The 13,007-nt window shown below is 36.9% G+C and overlaps 1 protein-coding gene across 4 annotated transcripts in view; it reads right to left on the bottom strand.

The window, feature by feature from the left end:
• The window catches only part of uso1 (USO1 vesicle transport factor), a 47,225-nt gene that overhangs the window by 15,763 nt on the left and 18,455 nt on the right, over window positions 1-13,007 (bottom strand). For 2 of the 4 annotated variants that reach the window (XM_079615444.1, XM_079615443.1), the window contains 5 exons: window positions 7,232-7,372; window positions 3,007-3,095; window positions 2,755-2,909; window positions 1,405-1,610; window positions 588-608 (listed from right to left, as the gene is read on the bottom strand). In XM_079615444.1, the coding sequence (XP_079471570.1) occupies window positions 588-608; window positions 1,405-1,610; window positions 2,755-2,909; window positions 3,007-3,095; window positions 7,232-7,372 (612 nt within the window). The remainder of the gene's footprint in view (window positions 1-587; window positions 609-1,404; window positions 1,611-2,754; window positions 2,910-3,006; window positions 3,096-7,231; window positions 7,373-13,007) is intronic. The other 2 variants (XM_079615445.1, XM_079615446.1) reach the window with 1 other exon arrangement.

The following is a 13,007-nucleotide window of genomic DNA, read 5'->3' as shown; positions in this document are numbered from 1 at the left end:
AAAGCACACGCCGGGAAAGCGGATCAAATACTTAATCGAGTTCTCTTTCACACAAAATTATATAAAAATGCCTGTCTTGGCAAGTATTCATGTAAACATAGTCGGTTCGGTCTAAAACACATGTGTACCAGTATACTGGATCTGTGCAGCTCTTAGCAGCAGCGCAGCAGGAATATTAGGCATGTTTTAAATTAGCAATCTATTTTTAATGACAAAAGTTCAAATAAAATGTGGCAAATACTGTATCGGAATTGGCCAATGGTTGTTTAAAATCGGTATCGGCAAAAAAAATAAAAAATAATCGGTGCATCTCTAGTTTTGAGTGAATATTTAGCCATAAACTCATTGGACTTAGCAGAGAGTCCGAAACTTCTGTCTCTTCCAGAATAAGCCCGAAAGTCCATAGCATGCAGCCAGCAGTTGAAAATCAAACGGTCAAAGCCAGGGCTGCCAGGGTCAGTAAGGGAACACAACAAACAGGGCAGAAACAGCAAACAGAAGGAACACAAAACACCTAATGAACCCCCATTGTGGAAATGAGGCAAAGCCACACCATCACATTAAACTGTCCACGCTCAGATACTCACCCTCCGGTCGAGCTTATCACCCTGCAAAAACCACAGCACAGTTCACTTTGATATTCAGTGACAACCACAAGCTACCATTCCCATGCGAGTTCAGAATGTCCCCAAATCTTGGGAAACCTAGCCCAGAACTGTCGAAAAAACAGCTTAGACCAGCATAAACTTTTAAGATGGTTGAGGCTGGTTTATGCTGGTTTGGTGCTGGTCTAGCGGGAGGAAAGCCATGCTGCTGGTTGAAAAAGTTTATCTTGATGTTTAGCCCGAGAACAAACTAGCAAATCAACACCCCATGGAGTAGATCAGCAACTGGGGGTGTGTGCTATTGACAAAAAATGATATCTAATTTTTTAACATTTTCTGACTCTGTTTATGACTGATTCAATGAGTCATGCGTTCATTCGATTTGGGAAGAAAAAAAGCTAATTTATTTAGGAACGAAACACCACTGTGTATAGCTCGGAGACACACCAGTTCTCAAAAAAGAACAAAACAGACAATATGGTGTCTAAAATTTAACTTAATTTTAACATATTGTGATAATGATTTTATACAACAGTTCAATAAACATTTGCAATCATGCTGATATTCAGGGGAAAATAGAAATCTTACTTGTATGATATTAACAATATCATACCTATCGCACACCCCTACCAGCAACCAAAACACAACATATTCTCGTCTTTTCAACAGACAGAGTCCAAAGAGACTGATATGGTAGAATTACTGAGGCAAAACCTTTAATAGCCCTGACTAACGTCAATGAGCCCAATTAAACCCAAAATGTTGACTAAACACACATTAAAAGTTTGAGAATGGGTACCTGGGACAGGATGTTGGTGCACTGCTGCAGAAGGGATACGGGTGGCTTGCCCAGACTGGTGGCCAACTGTACCCGCAGTAGCTGCTCTTTCTGGGTGAGGTTATCCTGCAGCGCATGCGCCAGAGCCACAGCGGCACACCAGTTTGACAGAGAGTCTGCTGAGAACAGACCTCCACATAACAGCTGTCCCGCTGAGATAGAGTTAGCTGAGGGACGGAGAGACAAGAAAAAAAACAAAAACAATATTAAAGTATAATCTGTCGATTACTTTTTCGATTAATCTGAAAAAATCGAAAATGTATTATCCATCAAAAATGATCCATTATTTTAAACAATATTATTCCATATCCTGCCCAATGCAGTCCTCCAAAAAAATGTGTAATATAAAGCCTATGTAACCATATATAGTGAATGTATCTATGTAGGCTATGCTGTACATTATAAGCAAAACATTTTAAACCTAAAAACAACTGATTGCTTACTATTTTAAAGCAGAAATTAAAACAAAAGCACAAAATGTTAACTATGAGGAACACATTCACTCGTATGACCATAGTATTTATATTACATTAATGGGCTATTCTAACATTTGTGCCTTTACTGTTACTGTTCCCATAAATATGATAACTTGTGTTACATGTATATTTTTAAACCTACACCTAATTTCTAACACTTTTTTTTTTTTAGCAAAATGTATATTTTAGTCAGAATTATTGCGCTCCTATTCTACTGCACTCCGTCTGTTTGACGTGCACGTTCATTGAAGTCTGTGAAGTTTAACAAGATGCTTGTTGTCAGAATATGCTAAATGGAAATACTTGCCGGAACTTCTAACATTTACAGATGAGGATATAACCATAAAATGTAAGTTTTGCGCTGAGGAAATGCGCTGTGCAAAAGGCATTAAACAGCACTCGCATCTGTCAAAGCGGGAGAGGGCAAGACGTGGTAAAAGCTTATGCTTTAGTTTGAACTGCTTAAGTTAGAAACAAAGCATTCTCATGTTTCAGACAACTTAGATGTCCAAAGTGCTGGTGCGTAAATATATGGCAAAAAGAATTTATAAATACAATATATTTTTATTTATATTATGCTTATAATTATAATAATGTGCCTAGGTAACACAAAGTGCATTAGTTTTACTTTACATGTAATTTTAAATTTATTTGGTAATTACAGCTGACTATGCACAGAAAATGAAACCGCTACACTGGGTCACAATTTTTGTACAGAAACATTGTCTTCCTGCTGTCACCATGTATAAAATAAGTGCAACTGAAGTCATATGATCCATGAACAGTCTGCAACAACTAATGGCAGAACTAAGCGCCTAGTCGGGGCAACCCTTACCATCTATAGTGGAGGGCAGCAGTGTGGCTACAATCTCCCCTTGTCCTTTATGGTTCTTGTACAGGAAGCATTGGAAGCAGTAAAGTACAGCACAGCGGAGAACAAACGGCTGTCTCTCGTTCACCATTGACATGAGAAGAACCACAATTGCAGGCCTGAAGAAAACAGCCAACAAGGTCATATTCTCAAATCTTTACCAGAAAATACTTTTTTGATTATCGTTTCAAAAACAGTACAAAGGACAAACCAGACCTTGGTGGATTGGATGGTGCGTTAACAGATGCAAAGTAGTCCTGATTCACTTCAGATCCACGTATGACCTCAGACACAGTATTGATGGTCTGTACAATAAAGAAAAATAGAAAAATAGTTAACAAAAAAATTCAGTGGTACACAATAATTTAAGAAACATTATGCAATTCTGTGCAATTAATTTTTTCAAAGCAGATTTTTAGAACTGAATGCAGCACCGGTAGAGGCCGTTCACACAACATATTTTTAAATTCCACTGTGCTACTTTTTCCATTGTTCTCCATGTAAAAATGAACTAGATGGTGGTTTTTAAACATTGAGTGCATGACATGGCATTCTTAAAACGCGCATTTAAGCAAAATAAGATAAACTTTCTCAATATACCTAGCCATTTTTCCAATCCACTGCTCGTGTCTTGCGTTTTTCAATGTAAAAACGTGTTCTGTGTGAATGGCCACTTTATAAGGGCTCAATAGAGATCCACTACTTTGAGCAGTGGTCTAAATATCTAGTTACCGTATCTACATTGGTTGCTATAGTAATGACACATGCATCATTGTGTCAAGTGGCTTGAACAATTGAGAGCAGCAAGAATGATAAGAGTAGAGAGAAAACTGGACATTTTGCTTCTGTTCATGTCTTTTATAATGGAGCTGTGGAATATAATAGTTTTTGATGATTAATCAAAAACGCTGTTGTGAACGTTTCTGCATCGATGCATAAAACTAATCGATTTTTAAAAACTGATTAAATAGGCCTATCATACATCAGTATAATGTAATGTTTTATTGTAAATAAAGTACTCTATTATATGCTATATTAATAAAAATGTTGTGTATGTCCTTCGTAAGCAAAGCACTTGTGTCTGATGTTTCGGTTTACACAAAAAGAACATGCATGAATGAGAAAATAAAGTGCGGGATGAGTTACTAAGTGCATCAAGCCACGCAAAGATCTCAATGCATTACTCGCACTGACTGACACACCCGAAGCCCTCTCAGGCCTCGTTTACACTGTCAGTGAATTGTGACCCAATTCAGATTTTTTGCTCATAAGTGACACAGATCAGATGTATTCTATGACCATGTAAACAGGAAAAAAATGCATGCATTCAGATATTTCGAGATCGGTTTCATGCCTCGTTCATATGTGGAAATAAATCAGATATAAATCAGATATGTGCCAATGCGACTGTCATGTAAACAGGCATATCTGCAAAGGGAAAGGATGGTGACAAACGTTGACACAACATATCAAAGGTTGGCTTGCTCATCCTAGAATTTCAGACCCACTGCTCCTCATTAAAGCCCGCCACAATATGTTCCCACCAGTCCTGAGATCTCTCTCGCACACAATAACTGAAGCACATGCGCAGGCTGCAATGACTTTTCGTCCTCCTCCGCCTCAAAATCATGGTGATGTTTATATATCGAAGAGCTAGCATCAAGCATATTTCACGTTCGTCCATCTATGCAAGAACCCCGTTTGATGTTTCAGATAGTATGTCGAGTGTAAACACATTAATCGGATATGGGTGACAATTGAAAGAACGTGTAAACGGACGGTCAAAAATATCAGATATAGGCAACGAATTACAATTGGGCATCAAGACCTGCAGTGTAAACGAGGCCTCAGACAGCATGCAATCCCAAATTCAGTTCTCTTTAGCGGCATATTTCGCTTGAACGGTCAAATACACACAGAATTTTCAAAATATCCATCTTGGCGAGTATTCACGTAAACATTGTCTGTTACATCTTAAGTGAATATAAACAGTTGGGGCATGAGCATTCTCCCATTAGGTCTTAATATAAACCTGGTGCTAATCAAACAACAAAAGAAAAGAGGGAATCACTCACTGCTCTTGACTGAATAGTCAAATTATTATAATCCATATTATGGATTTTTGAAAATTACCTTTCATGTAGTGTGTAATATAGCTCTAAGTGAATGAAAACATCCTGCAAAGTTTTAAATCTAAAAGAGCACCGTATAATTCAGTCATGACCACTTTGTCAATTATGGATAAATTGATTTATTGCGATAATATAGCATACAGTTAGTGTTGGCGGTATGGTTCTGTTCTGGGCAAAACTCCCACGCCTGTCCATGCAGCTATGCCTGGACAGAGCGGGAGAGCAGCAAGGCAAACCCCCATGGGGTACAGAACCGAACCAGTATATGCATGATTACAATTCTCAATTACATGGTTTGGAATGAGCAATTACATATGAAATACAATACATGATAGAACATTTGACAAGATTATACTGTAGAGAAAACAAGTGATCAGAAGATGAAGGTTAGATGCGAGCAGCAAGCTATGTGGGAAATGCTGAAGGAGTGTGAGATTTATGTGTGCCGCTGAGATAGAAGTCGACACCGATTGGACCACGTCATGAACAGTTGGCTAACAGCTGATGTGGGCTTGGCTGACGTGGCCTGCCTGAACTAGCGCGATGCTTGATTTATTGTCTTTCAAAAGTAAGAGTCGACTCTGAATCAATTAAATGGTTTTTCAAACGAGTCATAAGCCGTTTCGTCGTGACATCAAGACGAAACATTAGCCCGCCCACTTATTGCGCGCGCAGACACCAGGGAATCTTAAACCTCAAACCGGCAGCTGATTCCTGTGAACACTGGACAGCATCATGTGGCCAATCAGAGCAGAGTAGCTCGCGGAAAGGAGGGATTTAGAGAGATTGATTAATTTGGCGAGTCGTTTGAGAATCACTGAAAATCTGGTGATATGCAAATGTATATTATGAGAAAATGAAACTTCTTTGTTTTTTGACCTTTGATGCATGTTAACATGTTGTAGGAGACTCCAAATCAACATTAGAAAACTTAAAAATATCATAATAGGGGCCCTTTAATAATCAATTTATTTATATCTAATACACTAAAGACTATGCAGTGACTACTTTTAAATGTGATTATTAATTGTCTGTATTATTTCTCACTTGAATGCTTCTGTTGAATAGATATGAAATGATCAAATGTAATGTACTGGTAATTTTTTTTTTTTTTTTGGATTGTTAATTACATTTTTGTTGTATTTTTTAATGACAAAGACAAAAAACTAAAATAACCTTGTGATTATTAAAATAATAAGTATTATTAATAAAAGAATTAGAGGAAAAGCAGTATCGAGAATCACTTTATAATCGAATTGTTGCCCTCTGAATCATGAGGCAAGTGAAGATTCACACTTCTATTGTACACACATCACATCTCACAATGGTTCTGAACTAATGCCATGCATGAGAGAGCACAGGCAATGGAGGAAACTACTGGTCGACTGATGTTTTTGATCACCGATATCTTAGAGAACAGGCTGGCTGATATAAAGACAGTATATGACATCATGCTTTTTAGGTTAAAGATAGTAAAAACACATGCATAACAATTAGTGAACTATTTACTAAATTAGAAATAAATAATCAGAAAATATTGAACTTGATCTGTAAAATATGATTTTTACTTTAGATCGCAACTTCTTGGTTTCGTAATACTATTACAGTATTTTTCACAAATAAAGAAACTGTTAAAAAATATGAATAAAAAGGAAGTAAACACTGTAACCAATAGTTACATTTTTTTTCCTGAACATAGGACATAAGGAACCATACCGAAACCGTGACCCTAAAACCGTGATACAACCTGAGCTGTGAGTCATGTGAAGAGTTACTCCGCTAGTACACACATTTTTATGCAGGCTACAAATCCACATATCACAAGATCTCACAACTGGATTGCCTGAAGTTTACAAGGTTTTAAAAATTAAATGTTAATTAGTTATTCGAAGACTTAATTAAATTATATAAATATTTATTTGCTGCAATATATCGGTCGGCCACTAGAGGAAACATTACTGTAGTCTGCATTTATACTTTTGGACAATGAACGAGAAAACAAACAAACAGACTTTTCTGATCTTACTTCACTTCAGTTTGAAATCCATTGATCATAATGGATCACTGGGCAGTTAAACTGAAATTATTGCACGTTTTCCATACAATTTGTCTCTTTTTTTGCGTTAGCCCAAACTTGTGCTCATGTACAAGTGATTTGAATGCTCAGAAACAAAGTCACTACATGTTCACGGTCAGTGGAATATACTTTGAATGGCTTATATATGCTCAACTGTGTGCTATATGGAGCGGAACGCAGGCCTTTAGTGTAAATAAGGCCAATGAGAATAAGATTCTGAGAATAATCTGACCTCTGTGAGGATGTCTGCAGGAACACCTGTGGCCATGAGGATGGTGCACAGCTGCTGGAGGAGACCACACTGGAACATGGCTTTCTGACAGCTGGCAGTAGCCCCTGGAGAGTTCACTGGAGAAACCATCACTCGCACCAGCTACAGACAAAACACAACTAGAGATTTTAACTCAACAGCACATAAACATGTGGAGGATACAGCAAAGTCTCATTTACTAACATTAGTTAAAAAAATGAACTAACATTGAGCAATATATTTCTAAAACATTTATTAATCTTTGTTAAATCCATTTTTCATTGTTTGTTCATGTTAGTTCACAGTGCATTAACAAATGTTAACAAATACAACTTTGGATTTTAATAATGCATTTGTAAATGGTGAAATTACCATTGATTAAGAGTAATATATGCTGTAGAAGTATTGTTAATTGTTAGATCATATTAACTAAAATACACTGAACAAAATTATAAACACAACACTTTTGTTTTTGCCCACATTTTAACTCAAATATCTAAGACTTTTTCTATGTACACAAAAGGCCTATTTCTCTCAAATATTGTTCACAAATCGGTCTATGTTCTTGTCTGTACTTGTGTTATTGTGAAATGTCATCTTTTGTGGCCCAAGTACTGTCCCAATACACAAGTTTGCATTATGGCAAGAACGGTTAAAAATCCCGGAAGTGTTCTTGACACGTCCATTTTACCGAGGATGCATCGGTTGGTAACTTGTGTGAACTTGACGGCTGAAATATCCCAGCATTCATTTCGGATTTCGAGGAAGGAGAGGCAGGTCAATACAGAAAGTCGTTTTTCTACAATTTCGTACGCTATTTCATCACTAAATTCACTTCTGAGGACATTTGATGCGCGAAATCAACTGTGTAGATTTTAAATATTGGCATTTTTACGAAAATGTATGCGGAATAAAAAATGTGCTCAAACGTTTTCGGAAGTGAGAATCTCCATAAGCATCTGCAGGTGTTAAGTTAGCTTGCGAGCCCCCACAGTCAAGAGACCATTGCCTTTTACCGGCGTTTTTTCCCGCCGTTGGCTAGTGATGTATACACAAACAAACAACCGAAGCAGAATGAAAGGAGACAGGCGTTGCTTTATTGTTATGAATATACATTACATTGTAGTGTACAGTTGTAGAGTAATCCCTTGAGCTGAGGGTAGGCTTGGGCGATAAAGCCTGGCTGTTATCGTCAATAATTCTCATTATGTAAATAAATAGTTAATGATATGATTACAGATTATAACCTAGATGTGCTGTGTTTAACAGAAACCTGGCTAAAACCAAACGATTACATTGCTTTAAATGAGTCAACCCCACAAGATTACGGTTATAAACATGAACCTCGTCTGAAACGCAAAGGAGGAGGTGTTGCTGTAATTTATAGTAATATTTTCAAAACCACTAAGAAATCTAGTTGTAAATATAATTCTTTTGAAGTGTTGGTGCTTAATGTAAAAATATCTAGTGTAAACGATAAATCACGTTTGAAAATTCTGCTGGCTACTGTATACAGGCCACCAGGGTACCATACAGACTTCATCAAAGAATTTTCTGACTTCTATCAGAATTAGTATTGGCTGCAGATAAAGTACTAATTGTTGGTGATTTTAATATACACATAGATAATGAAAAAGATGCATTGGGATTGGCATGTAAAGACATTGTAAACTCAATTGGAGTTAGACAACACGTGTCAGGACCTACTCATTGCCGTAATCATACTCTAGATGTAATACTATCACATGGAATAGATGTTGATGCCGTTGAAATACTGCAGCAGAGCGATGACATCTCAGATCATTATCTAGTCTTGTGTAAATTACATTTAGCCAAGGCTGCAAAGCCGACTCCGTGTTATAAATATGTTAGACCGATCACTTCTGCTACTAAAGATTGCTTTATCAATAATCTTCCTAATCAGTTTCATCATCTCAGCATCCCGGATAGCTTAGAAGAACTTGATATTGCAACAGAAACTTTTAACTCTCTCTTTTCCAGCACTTTAGACACAGTTGCTCCGTTGCGCTTAAAGAAGATTAAAGAACATAGTCCAACGCCGTGGCACAACGAGCACACTCAGTCCCTTAAGAGAGCAGCCAGAAAAATGGAGTGCAACTGGAAGAAAACAAAACTAGAGGTATTTCGGATTTCATGGAAGGAGAGCTCGATTGCTATGGAAGTAAAATAATGACAAATGTTTTTGAAATAAAAAAGCCTGTTGAATTGCACTACTTGAAAAAAATATGCATTGCATTAACCATGCTTGTATTTTAATGCATTGTATTTTTAGGCCTCGCATTTTTATGGGCTGAAATTCAACATGGTTGTATATTTAAGCTGTGAATATTACAATTCAAAACATTTCAAACACATTTTCATTCATAAAAATTCAATAATCCATTTTCACCTTTCATATTTCACTTCCAAAATTTTCAAACTGTTTAAAAATACAACCTATAATATTCAACGGGCAATTTTCGGTCCACTTTATTTCGCTTTACAAATTCGCTTCCACAAATTCAGTGGTTCAAATTCGACAGTAAATTCAACAGTGACCTCCAGGAACTGCAGGAAAAGCAGTAGATTACCGAGCATAATCTCCATCTGCTGTTAATCAAGCTCACCAGCAGGGGGTGCAAGCGCGTGTTGTTGACGAAGACCAGAGCAACAGTTAGAGCAAGCCATTCATTCATAAAACTGATTTTTAGAAATGTAAGTGTATTTGTGATTATTATGAGGGCAGTTTTTATGTTTAACTCAGTGTCTTCACGGTCCCTGTGTAGCCTAACGTTACATCTTTCTCTACCGTGAACAAGATTACAATGTTATTCCCCCGATGCTGATGTACAGAACATATGTTACATTTGAGGTAGACATATATTTCTCTTGGTTGTTTTGCCTTAACTTTATATCGCGACGATGCTGCAGTACTGGGGTTTCCCTCAATAATTCAGGATTGCTGGACATATAAAACGCTTAACGTATACTAATGGACTAATACAGTGATATAAAAGACCAAACTCGCACCTTATTGACAAGGCTGTACTATATGGCTACAGGCAAGCAGATGGACTCAGAATATGAACTTAACGCGCAAGCAAGTTTCACGCTAAGCGTTTCCCAGCATAACTTACTGGCCAATGGCTATAAAGTTGGCTTGACGTTGGACATTCGCACATTTAGGGACCGTCTCTAAAGTTTCATACATTGGTACACGTTTCTAACTTCAATAGCAAACTTCTATTTATATGAATAAATATAAAAAATGTAAAAGGTGTGCATCATGCCTGACACCTACATGAACACTTACAGTTGTTTTTATGACTGCAAGTCATTCTCTTCCAATGCTATTGAAGTTAGAAACGTGTATACCAATGTCGTATGTAACTTTAGAGACGGCCCCTAAATGTGCGAATGTCATGCCAACCATAGATGCCAACTTTATAACCAGTATGACCGGGAAACGCGTGAAACTTTGCGTGTTAAGTTCATATTCTGAGTCTGCTTGCCTGTAGCCATATAGTACAGCCTTCTCAATAAAGTGCGAGTTTGGTCTTTTATATCACTATATCAATAGTCCATTAGGATAAGTTAAGCGTTTTATATGTCCAGCAATCCTGAATTATTGAGGGAAACCCCAGTACTGCAGCACATCGTCGCGATATAAAGTTAAGGCAAAACAACCGAGAGAAATATATGTCTACCTCAAATGTAACATATGTTCTGTACATCAGCATCGGGGGAATAACATTGTAATCTTGTTCACGGTAGAGAAAGATGTAGGCTACAGGGACCGTGAAGACACTGAATTAAACATGAAAACAGCCCTCATAATAATCACAAATACACTTACATTTCTAAAAATCAGTTTTATGAATGAATGGTTTGCTCTAACTGTTGCTCTGGTCTTCGTCAACAACACGCGCTTGCACCCCCTGCTGGTGAGCTTGATTAACAGCAGATGGAGATTATGCTCGGTAATCTACTGCTTTTCCTGCAGTTCCTGGAGGTCACTGTTGAATTTACTGTCGAATTTGAACCACTGAATTTGTGGAAGCGAATTTGTAAAGCGAAATAAAGTGGACCGAATATTGCCCGTTGAATATTATAGGTTGTATTTTTAAACAGTTTGAATATTTTGGAAGTGAAATATGAAAGGTGAAAATGGATTATTGAATTGTTATGAATGAAAATGTGTTTGAAATGTTTTGAATTGTAATATTCACAGCTTAAATATACAACCATGTTGAATTTCAGCCCATAAAAATGCGAGGCCTAAAAATACAATGCATTAAAATACAAGCATGGTTAATGCAATGCATATTTTTTTCAAGTAGTGCAATTCAACAGGCTTTTTTATTTCAAAAACATTTGTCATTATTTTACTTCCATAGATTGCATACAGAGAGGCTTTAAAAGCTGCTAGATCTGCTTATTTTTCAACCCTATTAGAAGAAAATAAACATAATCCTAGGTATTTATTTGAAACAGTAGCTAAACTAACGAAAAAGAAAGCTTCAAGCCCAGAAGTTTCCAAGCAACACAGCAGTAATGACTTTATGAACTTCTTCACTTATAAGATCGATAATATCAGGGACAAAATTATAACTATGCAACCGTCTAATACAGTATCGCATCAGGAAGTGCATTGTAGTCTACCTGAGGGAAAATTTTATTCATTCATTGCTATAGGAGAGGAAGAATTGTGCAAATTCGTCAAATCATCTAAATCGACAACTTGTATGTTAGACCCTATACCGACTAAGCTGCTGAAAGAGATGCTTCCAGATGTCATAGATCCTCTTCTTAATATCATTAATTCATCTTTGTCTCTAGGATACGTACCAAAAACCTTTAAGCTAGCTATGATTAAACCGCTTGTTAAAAAACAGCAACTTGATCCTACAAAACTAGTCAATTACAGGCCGATCTCTAATCGGCCATTTCTGTCAAATATATTAGAAAAAGCAGTATCCTCACAACTGTGTTCTTTTCTTGAAAGAAATGATATCTGCGAGGATTTTCAGTCCGGATTTAGACCGTACCATAGTACCGAGACAGCTCTCGTTAGAGTCACAAATGATTTGCTCTTATCATCCGATCGTGGTTGTATCTCTCTATTAGTATTACTTGATCTTAGTGCTGCATTTGACACCATTGACCACAACATCCTTTTAAATAGACTCAAACATTATGTTGGCATTAGTGGAATTGCACTAGCATGGCTTAAATCATACTTATCTGACCGTTATCAGTTTGTAGCAGTAAATGAAGAGATGTCTTATCAATCACAAGTTCAGTATGGCGTACCACAAGGCTCAGTACTAGGACCGCTGCTGTTCACTCTGTATATACTACCATTAGGATATATCATTAGGAAACATGGAATTAGCTTTCACTGTTATGCCGACGATACTCAGCTGTATATTTCTTCAAAACCTAACGAAACCTACCAATTCACAAAATTAACGGAATGCATAGCTGATATAAAAAATTGGATGACTAGTAATTTCCTACTACTAAATTCAGAAAAAACAGAGATTCTAATTATTGGACAAAAAACTTCCACACGTAATAACCTAGAGTACTGTCTAACACTTGATGGCTGCTCTGTTAATTCTTCGTCGTCGGTTAGGAACCTGGGTGTGCTCTTTGATACCAATCTTTCATTTGAAAGTCATGTGTCTAGTATCTGTAAAACCGCTTTCTTCCATCTTAAAAATATATCTAAATTACGTCATATGCTCTCAATGAA

The sequence above is a fragment of the Phoxinus phoxinus genome, assembly GCF_949152265.1.
Source record: "Phoxinus phoxinus genome assembly, chromosome: 6".
NCBI lineage: Eukaryota > Metazoa > Chordata > Actinopteri > Cypriniformes > Leuciscidae > Phoxinus > Phoxinus phoxinus.
The sequence above is the reverse complement of the archived record's forward strand: the minus strand, read 5'-3'. Positions and strand labels throughout refer to the sequence as shown.